General features: G+C 38.5%; 1 protein-coding gene across 1 annotated transcript in view; it reads left to right on the top strand.

Annotated features, from left to right (window-relative positions):
* Window positions 1-18842, top strand: part of LOC135204021 (dachshund homolog 2-like) — a 99551-nt gene that overhangs the window by 65665 nt on the left and 15044 nt on the right. Inside the window, 2 exon segments of the mRNA XM_064233956.1 lie at window positions 3631-3807; window positions 7867-7994. Coding sequence (XP_064090026.1) covers window positions 3631-3807; window positions 7867-7994 — 305 coding nt within the window.

The following is an 18842-nucleotide window of genomic DNA, read 5'->3' on the forward strand; positions in this document are numbered from 1 at the left end:
AGCGTGGAATCATTAATGAAGGTTAGAGAGCAGGTGTTGGGAGTAAATTTAGATGTTCCAAGGAGATGGAGACCAGAGTGAAGCTTTTGCGAGTCTGGGAGTGTAGAGGGTGTCTGCACGGCACGTCACTTGGAAAAACATTGTAAGTAGCAATCAGCTTGACGGTAAGCTCCTCTGGACAGACGGACGGGACTTCATTCCTTGTGAGAGAGAGAGAGAGAGAGAGATAGAGAGAGAGAATCCCTTTACCTTTTAAAGGAATTAGTTATTCCCTCCTAGTTTGGTTGACGAAGGGTGAGGACATTCATTTTTGAAAGATATGAAAATCGGGTCCTTGTTTTCAATGACCTCAGTGTTCTTACGTTTCTTTATGGATCCTAATTGCCTCCTGTCAGAAGGGCACCAAATGTCAGGTTAGCCTTCTAAAAGGAATAACATGATGCGCTTAAGGAAACTAAAGTTGTAGTATAAATGAGTTACATGATCCTTAGTTCCTCCCTGCACGAAATTTGTACGGTCTGTGATGAATTGCGGTGAAATTCCGTAATCTGGAAGTCTCCCTTTTCCCTGTCTTGCAAAGAAGTGCCTTGCCAGGGAATCCTGAAGAGTCGTGGGAACTGATGTTTGTGGCTGATGTTTTCCAAAGGTTTCATATAGGGATGTTTGAAGACCGTCGTGGGAAGAGAATGCCGCGTTTTTCGACCAGATCAATGACTGTAACCCCCCTCCCCCCCCCCTCCCCCCGCCCCCCGCAAAAAAATGAAAAAGAAAAAGCGACTAGTTAAAGACTTCAAGATCGGTGACGTGATTTTGTGGTCAGTAAGATTTACTTGAAGTTTTGGGCGGAGTTTGTGCAGCCTTTCAGAACTGTTTGGATGAGATTGGTGAATGGTTTCATCTCTTCGATGAGTGTTGTCAGACGAATTTTAGTTTATTACAGTTTTTGTGTTGACAGTCCGCATCAAAATGAACTTTGTATTTTGGGAATAGTGTGTTTGTTACAAACCTTGTGTTAGGCAGCGTGCTCCTCGGGTGTCGAGCGGTTGATTCAGACTGTTATTAGTGGGTGTAGGCTTACTACACTTGAGCGCTCTCAGTATACCGCTCTACGAGAGGAAAGGAAGAAGGCAGTTGACGCGACGTATCGTGAGAAGGAAGTACTATTACATTGCTATCGAAGAAAAGCAACTGTTGTTGGTTATCAAGAGGTCGAGGGCTTAAGCGTGGGTTCTGTGATGCACTTCTAGGTGGCTTGAAGTAGATATGGATAAAAAAGGACTGGGATCTTTTTCTTGGTTTAAAAGAAGGATATAACTGTCCTGTGTGTGTGTGTGCGGGGTGCGGGGGTTAGCGGTTAGGGGCCGGGATGTCCAATACGAAACCCTTTGGATACGCTTGTCCGGATTCGCATATCGGTGGCTACTGCCCGGGATCAGCCCTTTTGTATACTGTAGGGTTTGTTGTTTGGGGTACGTATTGTTTGCAGTGAAAAGGGTCTGTTTAGGTCGAATGTTTAGAGAAGATCGCAATGTTATTGATCCGTTGGCAGGAGAGGATCTTGAAAAGAAGTGAAAAGAGTGAAGTAACTGATCCTGTTATATGACGCTTTTTTGATGGACAAGTTCGGTAAACACCACCACTTAGAGATTTTATTTTAGTTATTTTTTAGGATGTAGTTTGTTATTATTATTATCATTATTATTATTATTATTATTATTATTATTATTATTAATTAAAAGTAACATTACTTCATATGAAACCCTAGTATTACTTGTATGTTCAATGAGAGCACTCTAAGAATCTAGGTCATTACGATTTTAAATAGATTATTTTTGTTTTGATAAATTTGAGTAGTCTTAGTGTTTCTAGGTGTATATTTCAAAACCATCCTCTCTCTCTCCTCTCTCTCTCTCTCTCTCTCTCTCTCTCTCTCTCTCTCTCTCTCTCTCATTTCTGCAATGCCCTCGAACACAAGCCTTAGTATGCCTCGCTAACCCCCCCCCCCCACCCACCCCCTCCCCACCCAATCATTCTTCATTGGATGCAATAAATCAGTGCTAGAAATTGCTCTTCCTACCACGCCACCTCTGGGCTTGTTCCTATTCAGTGTGTTTGTTAAAAAGTCTGTCTCTTCTAACTTATCGTTGGCTGTGATACGGTGTAATTAAGTGTTAAGGTTGTTGGCCGACCGCACACCTGGTGACGTGTCTTAATTGCCATTCTCTCTCTCTCTCTCTCTCTCTCTCGCTCTCTCTCTGTATATATTTATATTATATATATATATATATAAATATATATTAACATATATGTATATATATATAGATATAATGTATATATATATATTATATATATATATATATATATATATATATATATATATAAATATATATATATATATATATTTTTATAATATTTTAATATATATACAGTGTGTGTGTGTAGTCAGTGTTTGTTGTGACGGCTGTTTGTCTTTTAAAACCTTTGCTGTTATTTGCTTAGAGTAATTTCTATTTTCTCTCTTTCTCTCTCTGACTGTTTACTGATGATTTTGGCTCGGCGACTGGCCATTTCTTCAATTAACCTCCTCCTCCTCCTCCTCCTCCTCCTCCTCCTCCTCCCCCTCCTCCTCCTCATCTCACCAGCAGCCAGGAGCCGTTCCTCCTTCCCAAGTGACCATTTCTGCCAGAGTCTTCCGAAACTTGGCCGTATTATTAACGCTGGCTGGAGCCCTGGTCTCTCCTGCTCCTCCTCCTCCTCCTCCTCCTTCAGCTCGAGAGGTTTAACGACTATCATCTCTTACACAGATACTCATTAATTTTTTTGCCACAATGGCCACTTCCCCGACCATTAGGACATAACCATTTAGCTATCACTACCACTTGCAAGTCTTGCTACTTCTACTTCTTGATGCCCTTGGGAATTGGGCACCTTCACACACACACACACACACAGAGAGAGAAAGAGAGAGAGAAAGAAAGAGAGAGAGAAAGAAAGAGAGAGAGAGAGAGAGAGAGAGAGTAACCTCTTACGTTAGATCAGCAAAACAAATACTGTATGATGAACTTATAATGTGATCATCGTATGTATTACTGTTGCATCACTGTTAAACATGAAATCAAGTCATCAATGAAGACTCGGCATATAGTAACTACAGTCAAATGGCATTTGAAGTTGGAATCCTCTGACTTCGTCAGGGTAGTCAGTGAAGCCTCGCCTCCCGATGCTTCCTATTCACCTCTCCATTGACATCCCTCAATGGGTTTCTTTGTGGTTACCTTTGACACTGCGACCGCACGTCGTCACCACAGCCACATCCTCCTCCCCACTTCAAAAAATGTATCATAATCTACAAGTGTTTTGCCTGTCCACTTTGCCGTCAAAAAGAGCCACAATGAAGCGAGTCACCCATTAGCCCACTCCCTGTTTCACTTCTCCCATCCCCTGTTATTATGTGATGTCCATCCCTCCCCGCCTGGCCTAACTTCCTCGTTCACTCAGCACTCGTTCCTCTTCATTTAAATCATGCTGTCTTTCTGTGTCTTTTGATTAATTTTTGATTTGCGCAGTTCTTTCTTCTTCCTTGACCCACGAGAATAAGACCCGATGTGGTGTGTGTGTGTCCTGTTCTAGGCTGGTGCCGTATGCCACCTGGCGAGGCGGGCAGCGCGAGGAGCAATCAGCAGTAGGGAGGTCGGTGATGGCCGATTCCCTCGCCTGCTCGAGACTAGCCGATCTCCTCCCCACTCCTACTCCTCCTGCTAGTAGTCTACAGCTTGAAAATGCTCTGCTGCCTGCTTCTGAAAACCCGTACGTTGCTTTCACAGTAACTTGTGTAACTTGGCTAGGAAGTTTACAAGACTAGTTCCATTACTTGTCTCGTGGATTTTTTCAAGCCGGTTTTTTTTTTTATAAGCCATGTCATGTTTTGAAATATTCAGTTCTTAAGACAATAATTCTCTTTGCCAATGGCTGCCATTCATTTTCAATAATTTTCGTTTCCTTCATTTTAAGATTTTGAGCGAAATTTTTTAACTTCAACCAAAATATTTATCAATAAGATCTTTGAATTTATGTAATTCCTTTTTCTTAGATTGAATATAACTTTGATAACCACGCAGTAGTTACATTATAATTGATATTGAATGCATTGTTTTTTTCTAACATTGTTAATAAAGAGCACACGGTATTTCTCTCTCTCTCTCTCTCTCTCTCTCTTATTCTCCCTCTCTCTCTCCTCGCAATTATGTTGTGTTTCATCTGTTATCTCCATCGGTTTGGGTATTTAACTTTATTAACCTTTTGTTTACTATCGTCTTTCCAAGAGCTTAATCACACACATACAGAAGAAGACGGGTAATCCTGCAGTCATTCACAATCACAAACACCAGCAGACCTTACCAGCCCAGCGAATATTCTGAATATACCAAGACTTGAAAATGTATGTGACGGTACTCATACAAACTGGAGTAAGAAATTTATTTGGTCACATGTATTACGCATGTTGAATAAAGTCATTCTGACGAATTCAAGTACATGAACATAAATGAAAATAGGTTTAACGTGGTTTATGAATTTTTTTAAATGAATAGTTATCGGATTCTTAAATATGTATTTTGTCTTCTGTAAAAGCCGGTAATTTTGTCAGAGATTATGAATGATTAAAAGCAAGAAATAGTGAATTTAGCGACTTTAATAGTAACTTTCCTTACATTTTGCTAAAGGTATTATCTGTTCCTCCGATAGTATCATATGATACATTCCACTCAGTATTTAATGATAAAGTAGCGTATTACATTCTGCTGAATAATGATGCATTCCATTGAAATTTTGACAAGACACATTCCGCTGAATGTATGAGAATGATGCGGTGCGACGACACCGCTTTCGCTTTGTTTCTTAGGAGTTGAAATTACAAGAGAATTGAAGTTTCAATGCAGTAGATACAAGTAGGGTATGACTGGGTATTAAGGAGCACATTATACCTCATCTCCCCTTCCTTTCCTCCTTCATCCGTCCCTGTCTTCTTAACCCCGCCCCCCCTCCCCTTGCCCCCTTTCCACACCCCCTTTTCGTCCCTCCTAAGTGCTTAATCCCCTCTCTTTTTTCTTGTCATAGTTCAATAATGACCACAACATATTGCAGTTTGTGCACCAGCCGGACCCGACCAGCGTTGCCATGTAACCCATTTCTAGATTGGACGAAAGGAGAGAGGAAATCGTCATTTTTCCAAAGTCCGAATTGAAATGAGTGAGATGGAGGCATTCGATTTCTATATCTTTTCATTGAGGGTATTGTGAACTGTACATAATAGCATTCCACTGCGAAATCTTCCCTACCCCTTGCCCGGCGCTGTGGACAGCGTCCGTCTTTTGGCAATGGCAACACTTCCACTTACATCCGCCAATTGATTGTTGATAGATTCGGAGCTGTCTGATTGAAAATTCACGCCGTTGTGGTAAATGAATTTACTTGGAAATGTGCATTATTCGGGAGAGAGAGAGAAGAGAGAGAGAGAGAGGCGAAAATAGCGCAGCACAATGTACGAGTATAAGCTTAATTTTGTCTTCGAAGACACCTGTCCTTGAGTCAGTTATTAGTGCTGTGTTGAATATGATGGATAACGAAAGGTATTTGTTCTTCATTGCATACATTTTTCTATAGTTACTTTTCAATGGAGAGAGAGAGAGAGAGAGAGAGAGAATGTTCGGCTTTGGTGAGTTTGTAAGGACCTAAACTAATCACATATATAAACTCGATATGGAGGTGGAAAGTAGAGATTATTCCAAAGAATTTTTTTTAATATATTAACTCAAATTCTATTTTTTATATTATGACAGCTTTGTTATGAGTTCATTCGATTCTCCAAGGTAACAAATACACAGTTTTTGTGCTGCAGGAACTCGGTCTATGATGAGAAAAAAATAGTTGCTGACTTTCTTGCAGTGCTTATTGCATTGACGAAGATATCACTCTTCGACGAAGCATCAAAACGATCAGTATTGCTTTCACATTAAACAAAATATCTATTTAAAAAAAAAATGTACTTCTCTGACAAAGCAGGCTGCCATTCTTCTGGGAAAAGTAGCGTCAACCATAACAGAAATGTTATTTTAGAACTATTCGTTACGACAACAAAAGCTTTCGTTTTGGTGTGTGGGCATAAATATTCATTTTCTCATTTTCCCCATTGGCGTCGGCTCTGTGTGTTAGATTGTATCGCCCGCAACAACTTCCGCTCTCTATTGACAGGTTAGCTTTTAAGTGTGAAATTTACGGTCTTATCTAAATTGTGGATAGACGATACGTATCCTATTAATATTTCGATGTTCTGCAATTACAGGTTGATTTGCTGTACGCGCAGATGTTGCGTAGCTACGGAAAAACGCCTCATTTCGAGTTTTTCCATTGCAATTGTTTTGATATAAGAGCCTCATTTCGAGAGCTGCTCGATTTGACATTTAATTTGCATTGGAAAATGAGAGCGCAATTTATTTCCAGTTGTCCAGTATTCCGGAAATGTAGTTCATTTATATACAACCATATCCGGCGATTTAGATATCTGTGTCTTAAGGAGTGGCTAATATTTTTGACGCACACTCGACGCGTATATAAGCTATTATAGACATAAAGAGCGTTACATTACACACAGTACATCAGCATGAGGCATGCTTTATTTTAAGGTTAAAGGTACAAGGGAATGTCATATTTTCTTTCTCCTTATCTTGTGCACGATTTACGTAATAATACTAACCATCTTCATAGCTTGTAGTGTCCTTTGTTTCTCTTTTGCTACTCCTCTTTATTATCTTTTCCTTTTGGTTTTCATGCACATTTTCCAACTTTCGTTTTGATAGAAAACCCGAATCCACAACTCAATCTTGAATGTTTGTGAAGGTGTGTTTGTTTTATTTAAATCAAAATACCTGCATCTACAAATGTTTGAAACTACCTGCAGGTGTGTTGAATTACTTGCAAACTTACTTTATTTGATTATATATATATATATATATACTATATATATATATATATATATATATATATATATATATATATATATATATATATACACACATAAAAAGTATGTATGTATGTATGTATGTTTAGGCGGCGCTACCCATACATTCAGTATATAAGGGAGGAAAGGTAAGCGGTATGGTTACAAACACACGCGCACAAACACACACACACACCCACACCCACATACATACATCCATCCATATATATATATCATTATATATATACATATATATACATATATATATTTTATATGCATGTATGTATGTATGTGAATGTACGTATGCATGTATGTATGTAAAGAGAAAGTTGCAAAACGAGACTAAATAAGCCCTTTTGGGTCTTTCATCTGTTAAGCAAACGAATGAAAGTTTGTTACAAAAGATTGTTAAAAAAACTGTAGATAAAAACGTGTGTCGCCTGAATGAATGATTCATGTTGTTTATGCTGGTACCAGTTTGCTTGGTAGACAGTATCTGTGCACCATTATGCGAGTATGTAAGAGTGAATTAAGTATTTCTGTCTGGAACTTTTTTACCCTCATTCATTTCTTGTTTTCTTGAATTTGGGTCTCTCTCTCTCTCTCTCTCTCTCTCTCTCTCTCTCTCTCTCTCTCTCTCTCTCTCCTCTTCTTCTTCAGTATTTCATAAAAAAAAGCTCCAAAATGTAACACTAAAAACACAACTTACACATTGACATACTTACTTCCTCCCGCCATAAAACCGGCTTTTGGTCTTTCCTTGCCCTTAAGTACTCTTTAGTTTTTCTCTTTCAGCGGCCTATTGGTTCCTCCCTTTCCTTACTAACCCTTTGGTTACGTTTTATCGTGTACTGTTTTGTGCTCACCTCCAGCTCCAGGCCTGGACGTCCGCCCAAGAGAGCTTCTGACTTCATGACCATGGCTCCGAGTCCAGACGCCCTCTTCGACCTCAAGAAGCGCCATCTCGAGAACGGCGGTTTCCACAACGGGCAGTTGCCAGGTAAGTCGCTGTCTTTCCTTTGCGTCACTGTCTTGAGGCACTCAAGGATTCGTAGATCAATTCTAATCGGGCACTTGTGCGATGGTTTATAGTTTGAACGTGCTACTAGAGTCATTTTAAGTGTTTTTTTTTTCCATACTTCTTGAACTTTGTGGCCTTTTGCTGTCAGTGTGTGTAGGATTACAATCTGCAGTAGTCCTGAATTTGTATGTAAAGGCCTTTAAAGTCATTTTATTTGTTTTTACTTTTATAATGGAATGGGAATTTCTGCAGTCTATATCAATCTCTATGGGCAGGTTAACTGTCGGCTACTTTTTATACATCATTCAGTGTAGATGGTAAAAGTAACTGACTTTGGGAAATTTCCATGTGACATTCAAAGCTGCTGCGATCAAGTTTTATATCAGTTATATAATTTTAGGGGTGTGTCAAATGATGCGTAACATTCTCTATGCAAATATATAATATATATATATATATATATATATATATATATATATATATATATATATATAATATAATGCATTTTTTGTATGTATGCGTGTACGTATGTGTTCAAATACAAGAAAAGGAGTTGTTGCCGTTATTCGTCTTTGCCGGGATCATCTGTTCCTGGAGATAAGCGTTATAAGGGAAAACGGTTGATGTGATATAATTTCTTTTTGGTTGGGATGGGTGGCTTGTATGGGAGGGGGATGGGGAAGGAAAGTAGGGGAGCAGGTAGGTTTCTAGAATAATTATTGTCTGATCTGGCGGATCATTGCTTCGCTAGGCCTTATTGAGCGCTCGTTAGTTCATTATTGAGTCATTATTTAACTTTATGAGCCGAGAGAGGTTCTGGATTAATCACTATTGATCTGGACCTAATGTATGCCTCGACTCTTATGAGTTTGATCAGCTGCTGGTGTCCTATATTTAGTCACCCCCACGATTAATCTTCTTCTTATGGATCAGGAGATTATTATCTTCAATGAAAGCAAAATAGGTCCAAGTATCTCTCTCTCTCTCTCTCTCTCTCTCTCTCTCTCTCTCTCTCTCTCTCTCTCTCTCCCAACAACAACAACAAGGTCGTCAGAAGTTTCGATTATAAGGTGCAAGAATTTCTCTTAGCATCAAGCTACAGAACAAGACTGTGCAGAAATAAAGGAGTATAATTTCCGTAAGAGGAAATAATTTTTGTCGCATTTAGAATGTCGTTACTTTTACAGAAAGTTTAAATGAATTGGTGTGATTATTATTATTATTATTATTATTATTATTAATTCTATTGCATGTGACATGGGTAACCAAAAGTTATTAAACGTTTCATTTTAAAAGATGTTAATGTTAATGGAGTCTAGTAAATAATGTTAATCTTTGAACTGGAAATCAATTTCCCGTACATAATGATGACATACACCTGCCGTGTCTCGTGCTTTGCAAATTAATAATTTGAACACTGTTGTGTATTTTTTTCCTTTGTCTAAAACCTGCTACCGGAATCGTCTCACATTTTTTATGTTGAGAATTTTCGCCTTCGACACTTAAATGCATATGCCTCGCCATTTTAATTCTGTTACCATCTATTTGCGGTTCAGAAAACATAGAAATTCCTCCTTAAGGACTTGATTAAAATGTTTGCGGCAACGTCTAGCACAAGCGGCAGGGAATATTGAATCAAAAAATAAAAAGAATATAAAATAAAAAGTTTAAAGGAACCGAAGGTAATGGTGTTTCATCTCGTTCCGATGTTGTGCACTGAACAATAACACTCCAAAAGGAAAGAGAAAAAAAGGTTATAATCTCTTATTCTGCACAGTAGTCGAAATATACGAGGCCTTAATTCCCTCTTGTGGCCTTTTTATAACACAGCCGAAGGAGAGAAAGACCCGAAAGATTTTTCTTTGATTTCAGCTAATGGCCTTTTGCGGTTGCACGCCGTGACGGATACCGCCAGTACGGAGACCGGGAGTATTGCTCCGGAACGTCTTATCCGTCGCTGACTAATAGAAAGCTTTGTCGTAACAGCCTGCAATCTTAAAAGTGGTTTCCCTCACCCTGCATCTTCCACCCCACCCCCCTTCCTTTATTTATGGCCGCCAGATCCTGGTGTGGCAATTTGGAATTTTATGCCCCAAACCTCCTCCAACCCCCCCCCCCCCCAAACCCCCCCCACCACCCCCACCCACCCCCCCTCCAAACCCCCCCCCCCCCAACCCCCACCCCCCTCCAACCCCCCCCCCCCCACCCCCCACACACCACCCCTCACACACCACACACACAGACCACACACAGCACCACCCCTCCCCCAACCCCGATTTTCGGCGTCGTATGTTATTGTTTTCAGAAATATGTTATTGGTCGTATTCTCTGTTTGTTTGTTCCTCCTGTCTGGTTGTATGGATGGTAACGACACGAAAATCAAGCCGAGTCATTGTAAGTATTGTCTGTGTTGGCAGATGCTGTCTGTGTATGCAGTAAGGAACTGATGCATAATTATGTAGATATACTGCCAGAACATTAATGAAATCGGTTATGAGGAAGCACACATACTAAAAGATGAATACTTGGTTATTAAATCAAATAGGATCAAAAGAATGATCGGTGCAAGCAAAATGCAACATGCCCTCTATCTTAGAAATAAAATTGTAATTCCGAAAAATACCCTTTAATAATGGTCATGATAATGATAAATCCCAGGATGCCCAAAGAGGATGAGCATGTAATACCTCATAGTCTTTTTTCGCAACGCTTAATCAAACAGTTCCTTGTTTATGCCCCACGCGCTCAAAGAAAAACAATTTCAAATTTATGTCCCGGGCCACTTGTCCCCGTTGCCTTAACAGACCCCCCCTCCACCCCCGCCACTCCCCACCCCCACATGCACACACCAGGAGACTCTAAGGGACTTTATTGCCCAATAAGCTTCACAAAGGAACAATGTGAGTCATGTGCGTGAATCTCAGTCTCCCACCCAATACTTAACCCTAAGATTTCCACATTATTCTTTCTCGGGTGGATTAGGGGATGGGGAGAGAGAGGAAGAATTGCATACGAGTTGATGGCGATGTGTTCTACTTTGGCCTCTTTGATCAGGTTAATGGTCAGAATTGTTTCCTTTCTTTTGGATGCGGAAACAAACATTTGATTCATGGGTAGGCATAAGAGGGTCACAGCAGATGGTATCTGGAGGTGTGCCTTGTGATTTTCACCATGTTAAATATAAAATAAAATCTTTGTCATCAGCAGTCTGCGGTCCTCATACACCATCGCAGTCTGTCCTCAGAAGTCTGTGGTTCCCTTATACCATGACAGTAAAGACCCAGAATATAAAGAGATTACACGCGCCCTTCACTGCATCTATAAAGAGAAGAGAAAGAAAACTAATGACTTTTAAAATTATTGATGTTATAAAGGAAACTCCTGACGATTTCAAATTCGTTCCCAGTTTCAACATATTTGTAAAAGGCCTTTAACTTGGTCATTCCAATATGGACTTTAGCCCCTCGTCTCTTACCGAGGCCTAGCAGCAGTAGTGGTGGTGGGGATTTGGCACTGAAACAGCATTTTATATTTTAGTAACTCAGATTGCGAGAAATAACATTGTATAATAGTTGTAAGGTATCTCTAACGCTCTTGTTGATGTTAGAGCATGAAAGTAATAAGTATCTTGCAGTGTTTTGGTCTAGGAAGTAATACATTTATAGTGCTTTTCATTAAGGGAATTCTATTCAATCTGGTGAAATATGGAGCAAGCGAGTGAGATTTACCTTATGTCCAGCGAGGAGATATTTAATGCCTAGGGATCTAGTGAGCAAGATGTATTATGCATCTGGTGATGTTATGGTCAAACACTGGTGAAGTAATACTCGTCTGATGAAGTATTGTAATATACTTATACTACTGGCGACGCATTGAGTTGGTTAGTAATATCAGGCTATGCTTTGTAATGGGTGAGTGGTGCGGAAAATGGTTAGTAGTTATTATTTTTTATAAATAGTCGTTATCTTTCTTTTGAATTTTGTCTCTTCTTTACTCTGCGTTGCGTAATTAAATTCACTGAATTTGATTTAAGTGAAAGATTATTTTTCTTTTAATCTGTGCCAGTATTAGTTTATTGTCAATACTACTAATGCCGCTATTTTGTATAGATTTGGGATCTGATCTGATGGAAGCTGAATTTAGGAATGAAAAAAAATAACCATTCACTGTAATCAATAAAGTTTGGCAATTAAAACAGCCAAGAACCATTTCATTTTACAAACGGACAATTAGGTTTTTTGAGTGGGACGGAATTTTTTTTTCTCAATTGAAAGAGTTTGATTTAATTGAAAGAGTTTGATTTAATGAAGAAATCGTTTGCCGCAGAAATAATAAAGAGTGCCAAATATCAGTGCAACAATACTCTCTCTCTCTCTCTCTCTCTCTCTCTCTCTCTCTCTCTCTCTCTCTCTCTCTCGACTCATAGGCATTAAAGTCTTAAAACTTTATCGAATGTTTACCGAACGTCAGAACAAAATTCTCATTAGAACAAAATTGATCATCTTGATCATTCCGTATGACCATACATACTCCTACAGTCTTCCACTCCACCCGAATTCACCCTAGCGCTGGAAACTTTCTACCCCCCCCAACCCTTCCCCCCAACCCAACATAGGCTAATGAAAGCCGGCACTTCTAATAACCATAACAATGTATTCGAATCGGTCCCTCACTTTCATTCCTCCGTGATAAAACCGTAACGAATTGGGAAAGAGGCGAAATCTCATCAACATTTAATGATCAGCCACCAAAACGCATTGAAAATGAGCCTGCCTTTAGGGACTTTATGATCCGGCCACCTTTTGGAAAACGACTCAACTTTCCCCCCCCCCCGGCCCCCCCCCCCCCCCCCCCCTCTCTTCCTACTCTCTCGCCCCCCCCCCCTCCCCTCTCTCTCTCGTCTCTCTCTCTCTCTCTCTCTCTCCTCATCTCTCTCTCTCTCTCTCTCTCTCTCTCTAAAAAAAAATAAAAAAATTGTCTTCTGTCATGTTCACGCCTTCCTTGCTAGTGAAATATAACAATAACAGTCGTGAAAAGTTAAACAAATAAAAATTAGAAATCGAATAATTATAAGTATATATATAATTGTTTCTGTAAGCAATGATATCAATCGTTTTAGAATTCCCTTTTGAGTTTAGGAGCCCTAGTGGTATTTAATTGTTTGACGTCACCAGTTATTTTTTATTTCAATAATATACCTCTACTGAGCATATACGACTTTTTCCCTTCCTTTCGTTCCCGATATAATGCTGTTTTTTTTTATTTTTCTTTTTTTTTTTTTTTTTTTTTTTTTTTTTTTTTTTTTCTTTTTTTTAAGACAGTCCCGTCAAATGTGATTTCGCGGTACTTTCAGGGCCCGCCCATTATTCAGATATAAAACTGGCCCTTCGAGCTACTTCGTGCTGCCACAAACTGGGCTATGAAGCAACACTTCATTTGGTACTTGGACGCCGCGAAAGCGGACTGTCGGCTGCAATATGAACTAATAGTCAACTCGTATAACCGAGAAATGGGAATAATAATAATACTAATATCAATTGGCAGAGTGCCTCCGATATAAGAGGATATGGGCTTCTTGGGTATAAAATTCAGATGGTAGGCTAAAGATGCGAAAAGGGAAGCCCAGCCAACCAGGGTTTTATTCGCTTGTTCAAGTGGGTTGTTAATGAATAGCTGTTTGTTACTCCCGAAGGATGAGTAAAAGCTCCTTTCATTTTTATTAGGAATAGCTACGTCCTTCAAAGAGGAGGAGGAGGAGGAAGACAACTTGGGACTCCAGGAATGTGTGAAATGTTCGTAGGAGGTTTTAAAGAGGAAAAACCCTGGATGGGGAGAGGGGTTTGGGGAAGGGGTTGAGGAGACCAAGAGACCAGGGAGGAGGGTTGTGGTGGGTGGGGACCGGGGAGGGGGCCAGATTTAATGAACCCATTGGCTTGTAAGGTTCTCGTGGGATTCAAATCGCCGTCTTGTCTGGTGAGAGCGGCGAAAGGAATGATGTAGATAAACCCTATTTCCGCGGCCAAGTGAGATATGACCTCTCAAAGAAGGGTTCATGCATTTATTCAACCTTATATTTCATAATGGAGATCCGGCCTCTAAAAAAGGTAGAGACCGCGAAGGTATTGGCCGCTATATTTCGCTGGACAGCCTCTCAAACCCTTCTGTGGTATATGTTCGTTTATTCCTTCCGAGGCTACACTTTCACATTATGAGCTTATCCACAGCACAAGCAGAAGCGTGAAAGTATTGCATTGAATTTTGATGTATATGCGTATATATATATATATATATATATATATATATATATATTATATATATATATATATATATCTATATATATATATATATATATATATATATATACACGAATAACTAGATCCCAAAATGTATAAAACGTGATGCTACGTATGGTAAAGGCAATGCAACCGAGGAAAATGAGCCGTGTGATTTTTACCTTTAGATATATATATATATATATATATATATATATATATATATATATATATATATATATATATATATATATATATATATTATGCGGTGATGACTTCCACATCTAGGTTTTGAATAATCGAAATCGTGTCCAAAAAAAATTTACGTTTTTCAAAAAGATTTTTATGCAAATTATATTTATGCGTAATCATTATAGTGAACATTTTATATAAGATGACAGTGAAGAATATGAATTTCAATTTTATTTAGTCTACTTATTCCACTGTCTTATTACCGTATCATATTTCTAATTTTCTCATATCATTTTTGGTGTGCACATACAATTTTGCATGGTATGAATGTATCCAGAGTATGTTATTTATATCCCAGAAACAATTACAATTTGTTTACCTGCGACATCCGCCTTTTCCTCAGAATCCCTGTTGACTGAGGCTGCTATGAGGGAATACATCACATAAATTCATGACATGCTCACTTACCTTCCCAGCTTTTAGATGACTTACACTTTTTGTGTCATTTCATTGGGAGAATATTTAGCATGTTTAGACTGGCTCTGATGAATTGTAGGGCCGGTTTTAATAATAATAATAATAATACTAATAATAATAATTATAATCATCATCATCATCTTTATTTCAACTCAGGGCCATATACATGGGGTGTACATGGGAGATAATACAATACACACAATGTAGATGAAATTATAGAAATTAAATTTAGCAATATCCACACAGTTGCCGAAACATTAGTAAACAATAGTAATTATCATAATGGTAATGACAGTACCACTAATATTGAGAATAATAGTAAAAATATAAAAAAACGATAACTATTAAAAAGCAGATTGCATACAATTAATGTACGGCGTGCCAGATTACTCCTCTGGACTGCACCATTAGAGGTTAAATGGAAAATGGGACTTTTAGGTCTTTGTTGGTTTGTTTGAACCCGTAGGTCCACACCATACCTCCTACACCCTTTCACACCGTGCCACCCTTGAGTGTCTCCGCCGCAGGGCAGGCCCACTTTTGTCATATGCCAGCATAATCTATAAACGACCGCCAACCATGAGATATTTTCTGGTTCTCGTCGTAAACGTGATTAAATACCTAGACAATATAGAAATAAATATTAATATTAGGCTACATTTATTTATGTATTTTTCTGTACGTACGTGAAATACATCCTTCTGCATGCAACTACTGCATAACTTTTCAGATATAGATAGATAGACGCGTTATGATTTTACCCGATGTTTTGAAGGCTAATTAAAATTTGGACACTTTCTCATTTCGAAAAACCGTACTACCATCGAAGATGGATTACGGTCTCTTTATCATTACTGAATTGTGTCATGTGTCCGATATATTTTTACGGACTAATTATTACAGTAACCGCAAAAACTATTACAGCTGTGAAAGTTATCAAGAGATGAAGTTCGGTCATTTTTGAAGTGACGTAGTGTTGCCATAAAATGATTCTGGGGAAGAATCAGATTCAGATTGCATCTGGACACAATCGCCGTTGCAAATGCTCTAGATTTTTTAAATCCTTAATTTACAAATTTCAAACCAACAAATGTAGACGATAAGTGGTTGTGCTTCCCTCAGCTATGACTAAGTTCAACAATTTGATGTTAGCTAAGTACGTGTTTTATATCATTTCAATTGGTATTACCCCCGTAGGGGGGTAGTGCCGTCAGTGCACATCATACGGTAGGTACACTGTAGGCATTACTCAAGATTCTTTGCAGCATCCTTTCGGCCCCTAGCTGCAACCTCTTTCATTTCTTTTACTATACCTCCTTTCATCTCACTTTCCACCCTCTCCTAACAGTTGATTCATAGTCCAACTGCGAGGTTTTCCTCCTGTTACGCCTTTCAAACCTATTTACTGTCAATGTACGTTTCAGCGCTGAATGACCCCATAGGTCTCAGCGCTTGGCTTTTGGCCTAAACTTTATATTCAATTCAACTGGTTTTACGCTTCTCTCTCTCTCTCTTTAACAAATGTGTATTATACTATCCTGTGAAATCTGGCTAGGGAACGATATGCGTTTGTCTCTACGTGGAAACAAACAGTACACGGCCGGTTCAGCGCACGTGTAGTATTATACTACTCCATATTATTTGAAAGGCTTCGGTTTGTACACAGAAAAATGCAAATTGATTTATAAATTTCGCACTTTTTACTTCATTAATATATGGTCTCAATATGTATGCTAAAAAATGACGATGGTCGATGAAAATTTAACTTTTGGTCTGATTGAGATATGGAAATATATAATCAGATTAGTTTTGTTCGTGTCGAAATCAATAGCTTCAAAGCTCAGAAATGAATGAAAATTACTATGAACGTATAATACTATATATATATATATATATATATATATATATATATATATATATATATATATATATATATATATATATAGAAAGTGGACAGATATTTTTGTCAGCCATATCTCAAAGTATTTGTTGTAAAAACTATAGCAGAAAACAAGTTACAAAATGTGGGAAAAAATAAAGTAAGTCATCTGAGCCAGTGGCATATCTGGAGTCCAATTTGAGGAGCTACAGTTTCTTCGGACTGTTATTATTTGTTTAATTGCATAGAACCGTAGGAGGGACAAGTGGAGACGTGGGTTGGAATAGGCGGGGGACGATTGTGTGATAAGGGATGGGACGACCCCTCAACATTTATCTTCTCTTCTCCTTTCATATCTCCGCCGGTTTTCGGAGAGGCCTACTCTGCCCCCTGCCAACTCTCGTAATAAAAATGACTTCATTGACTTCTCGCCCGTCTTCTTTAGTCGTTATCTCATCTGTCACTTAGGAAGCTACAGAATGGACAGTAACAGGTTTATTGGTAGTCTCTACGTACTTGAAAGGTTCCAGTGTATAGCAAGAATGATAGAGCTTTAATGCCATCGTACTTTACTTTCTACTACCTTTACTACTATTATAGATGATGGATTGATTGAATGAATGATGTGTCCTTGAGCGTCAAAGAAAATTCCTTCATTAAAAAACCAAGTTACCTTGAATTATAACTGAAAACGGTTCAGTAAAAGGGTTAAAGAGAAGGGAATTGACTGAAAATCACGGGTTATATACTGATACTGACCTACCTATACCGTCAAAACTTACTGCAACACGACGAGAGGGTCGAGACGGCAACTCACTACACTTTTATACAAAAAAATGGCCAATAGTGAGGGAGGTTGATCCCCGGGATGTATTATATTTGCAAGTCCAAACGTAGAGTTCATTACTCTTGGAGTACCGTTGTTACATACGGGAGTAATTAAAATGTGGACGCATTGCAGAGGATAAGATTAAGTATTAGCTTTGATCAGAGCTTCTCATTGCGTTATTCAGAAAAGTTTTCTTTTATATATCGTCGCCTCTCCTCTGACTTCCAAACTCCTGTCATCCAACTCGTGCTTCGCGGTTTAAAAAGCCTGTAAAGGGATAGCGCCGTCAGTGCACCTCACGTGGTGCACTGTAGGCATTACTTGGGTTTTTCCGCAGTCCCCTAGCATCACACACTTTCTAGGCTTTTTACTTCACCTCCATTCCACTTCCTTTCTTCAATCTTGCTGTACAACCACTTCAACCCACTTTAGTGTCTGTTGAAAGGAGTGAGTTGCGTAAGTACCTCAGTGCTAGGCTTTATGTCGAATAGTGATATAAATCATCATATTTCCTGCTCGAACCAAATTGTTCTACGTGAAGACGTATTAATCCTTAGTAAATTGTCGTAGCAACCACTTGCGTTCTATATATATATATATATATATATATATATATATATATATATATATATATTATATATATATATATATATGTACATATATATATATATATATATTATATATATATAATATATATATATATATTATTATACATACATACATATACATTCACATCATACATACCTTCATACTCTGTATATAAACATATATATACGCCCAGAATGTAGAAGTGTGGAATAGGCAGGGAGTAGTCCAAGCGGATAGGTTCTTCTGAATTTTCTTTCATATTTGGCAACATGTACTAAGATTTAGAAATTATTGTGTATGGCAACTGTTCTGCTCTCCGTCGGTGTTGCTGGCGTGCCAACCGAACTTCATACTCAGTGTATTTCACCACCCTTCAGTCAAGCGAACTGTATTTAGTTTAAGAAAGGCAGATATGAATTATACATTTTTTATATTGCACCTTATTTGCCAACTTAAAGATCTTTAAGCAGATTATAATCTGATATCATTAGATGTGCTAGACTCTGCCCACTTATGTTTTATTCGCGTCAACAACATTCTTTTGATACAAATCTCTTTTTACAGATAAGACTTTGATAACGCTGTTAGTC

This window comes from Macrobrachium nipponense, chromosome 44 (genome assembly GCF_015104395.2).
Source record: "Macrobrachium nipponense isolate FS-2020 chromosome 44, ASM1510439v2, whole genome shotgun sequence".
Taxonomy (NCBI): domain Eukaryota; kingdom Metazoa; phylum Arthropoda; class Malacostraca; order Decapoda; family Palaemonidae; genus Macrobrachium; species Macrobrachium nipponense.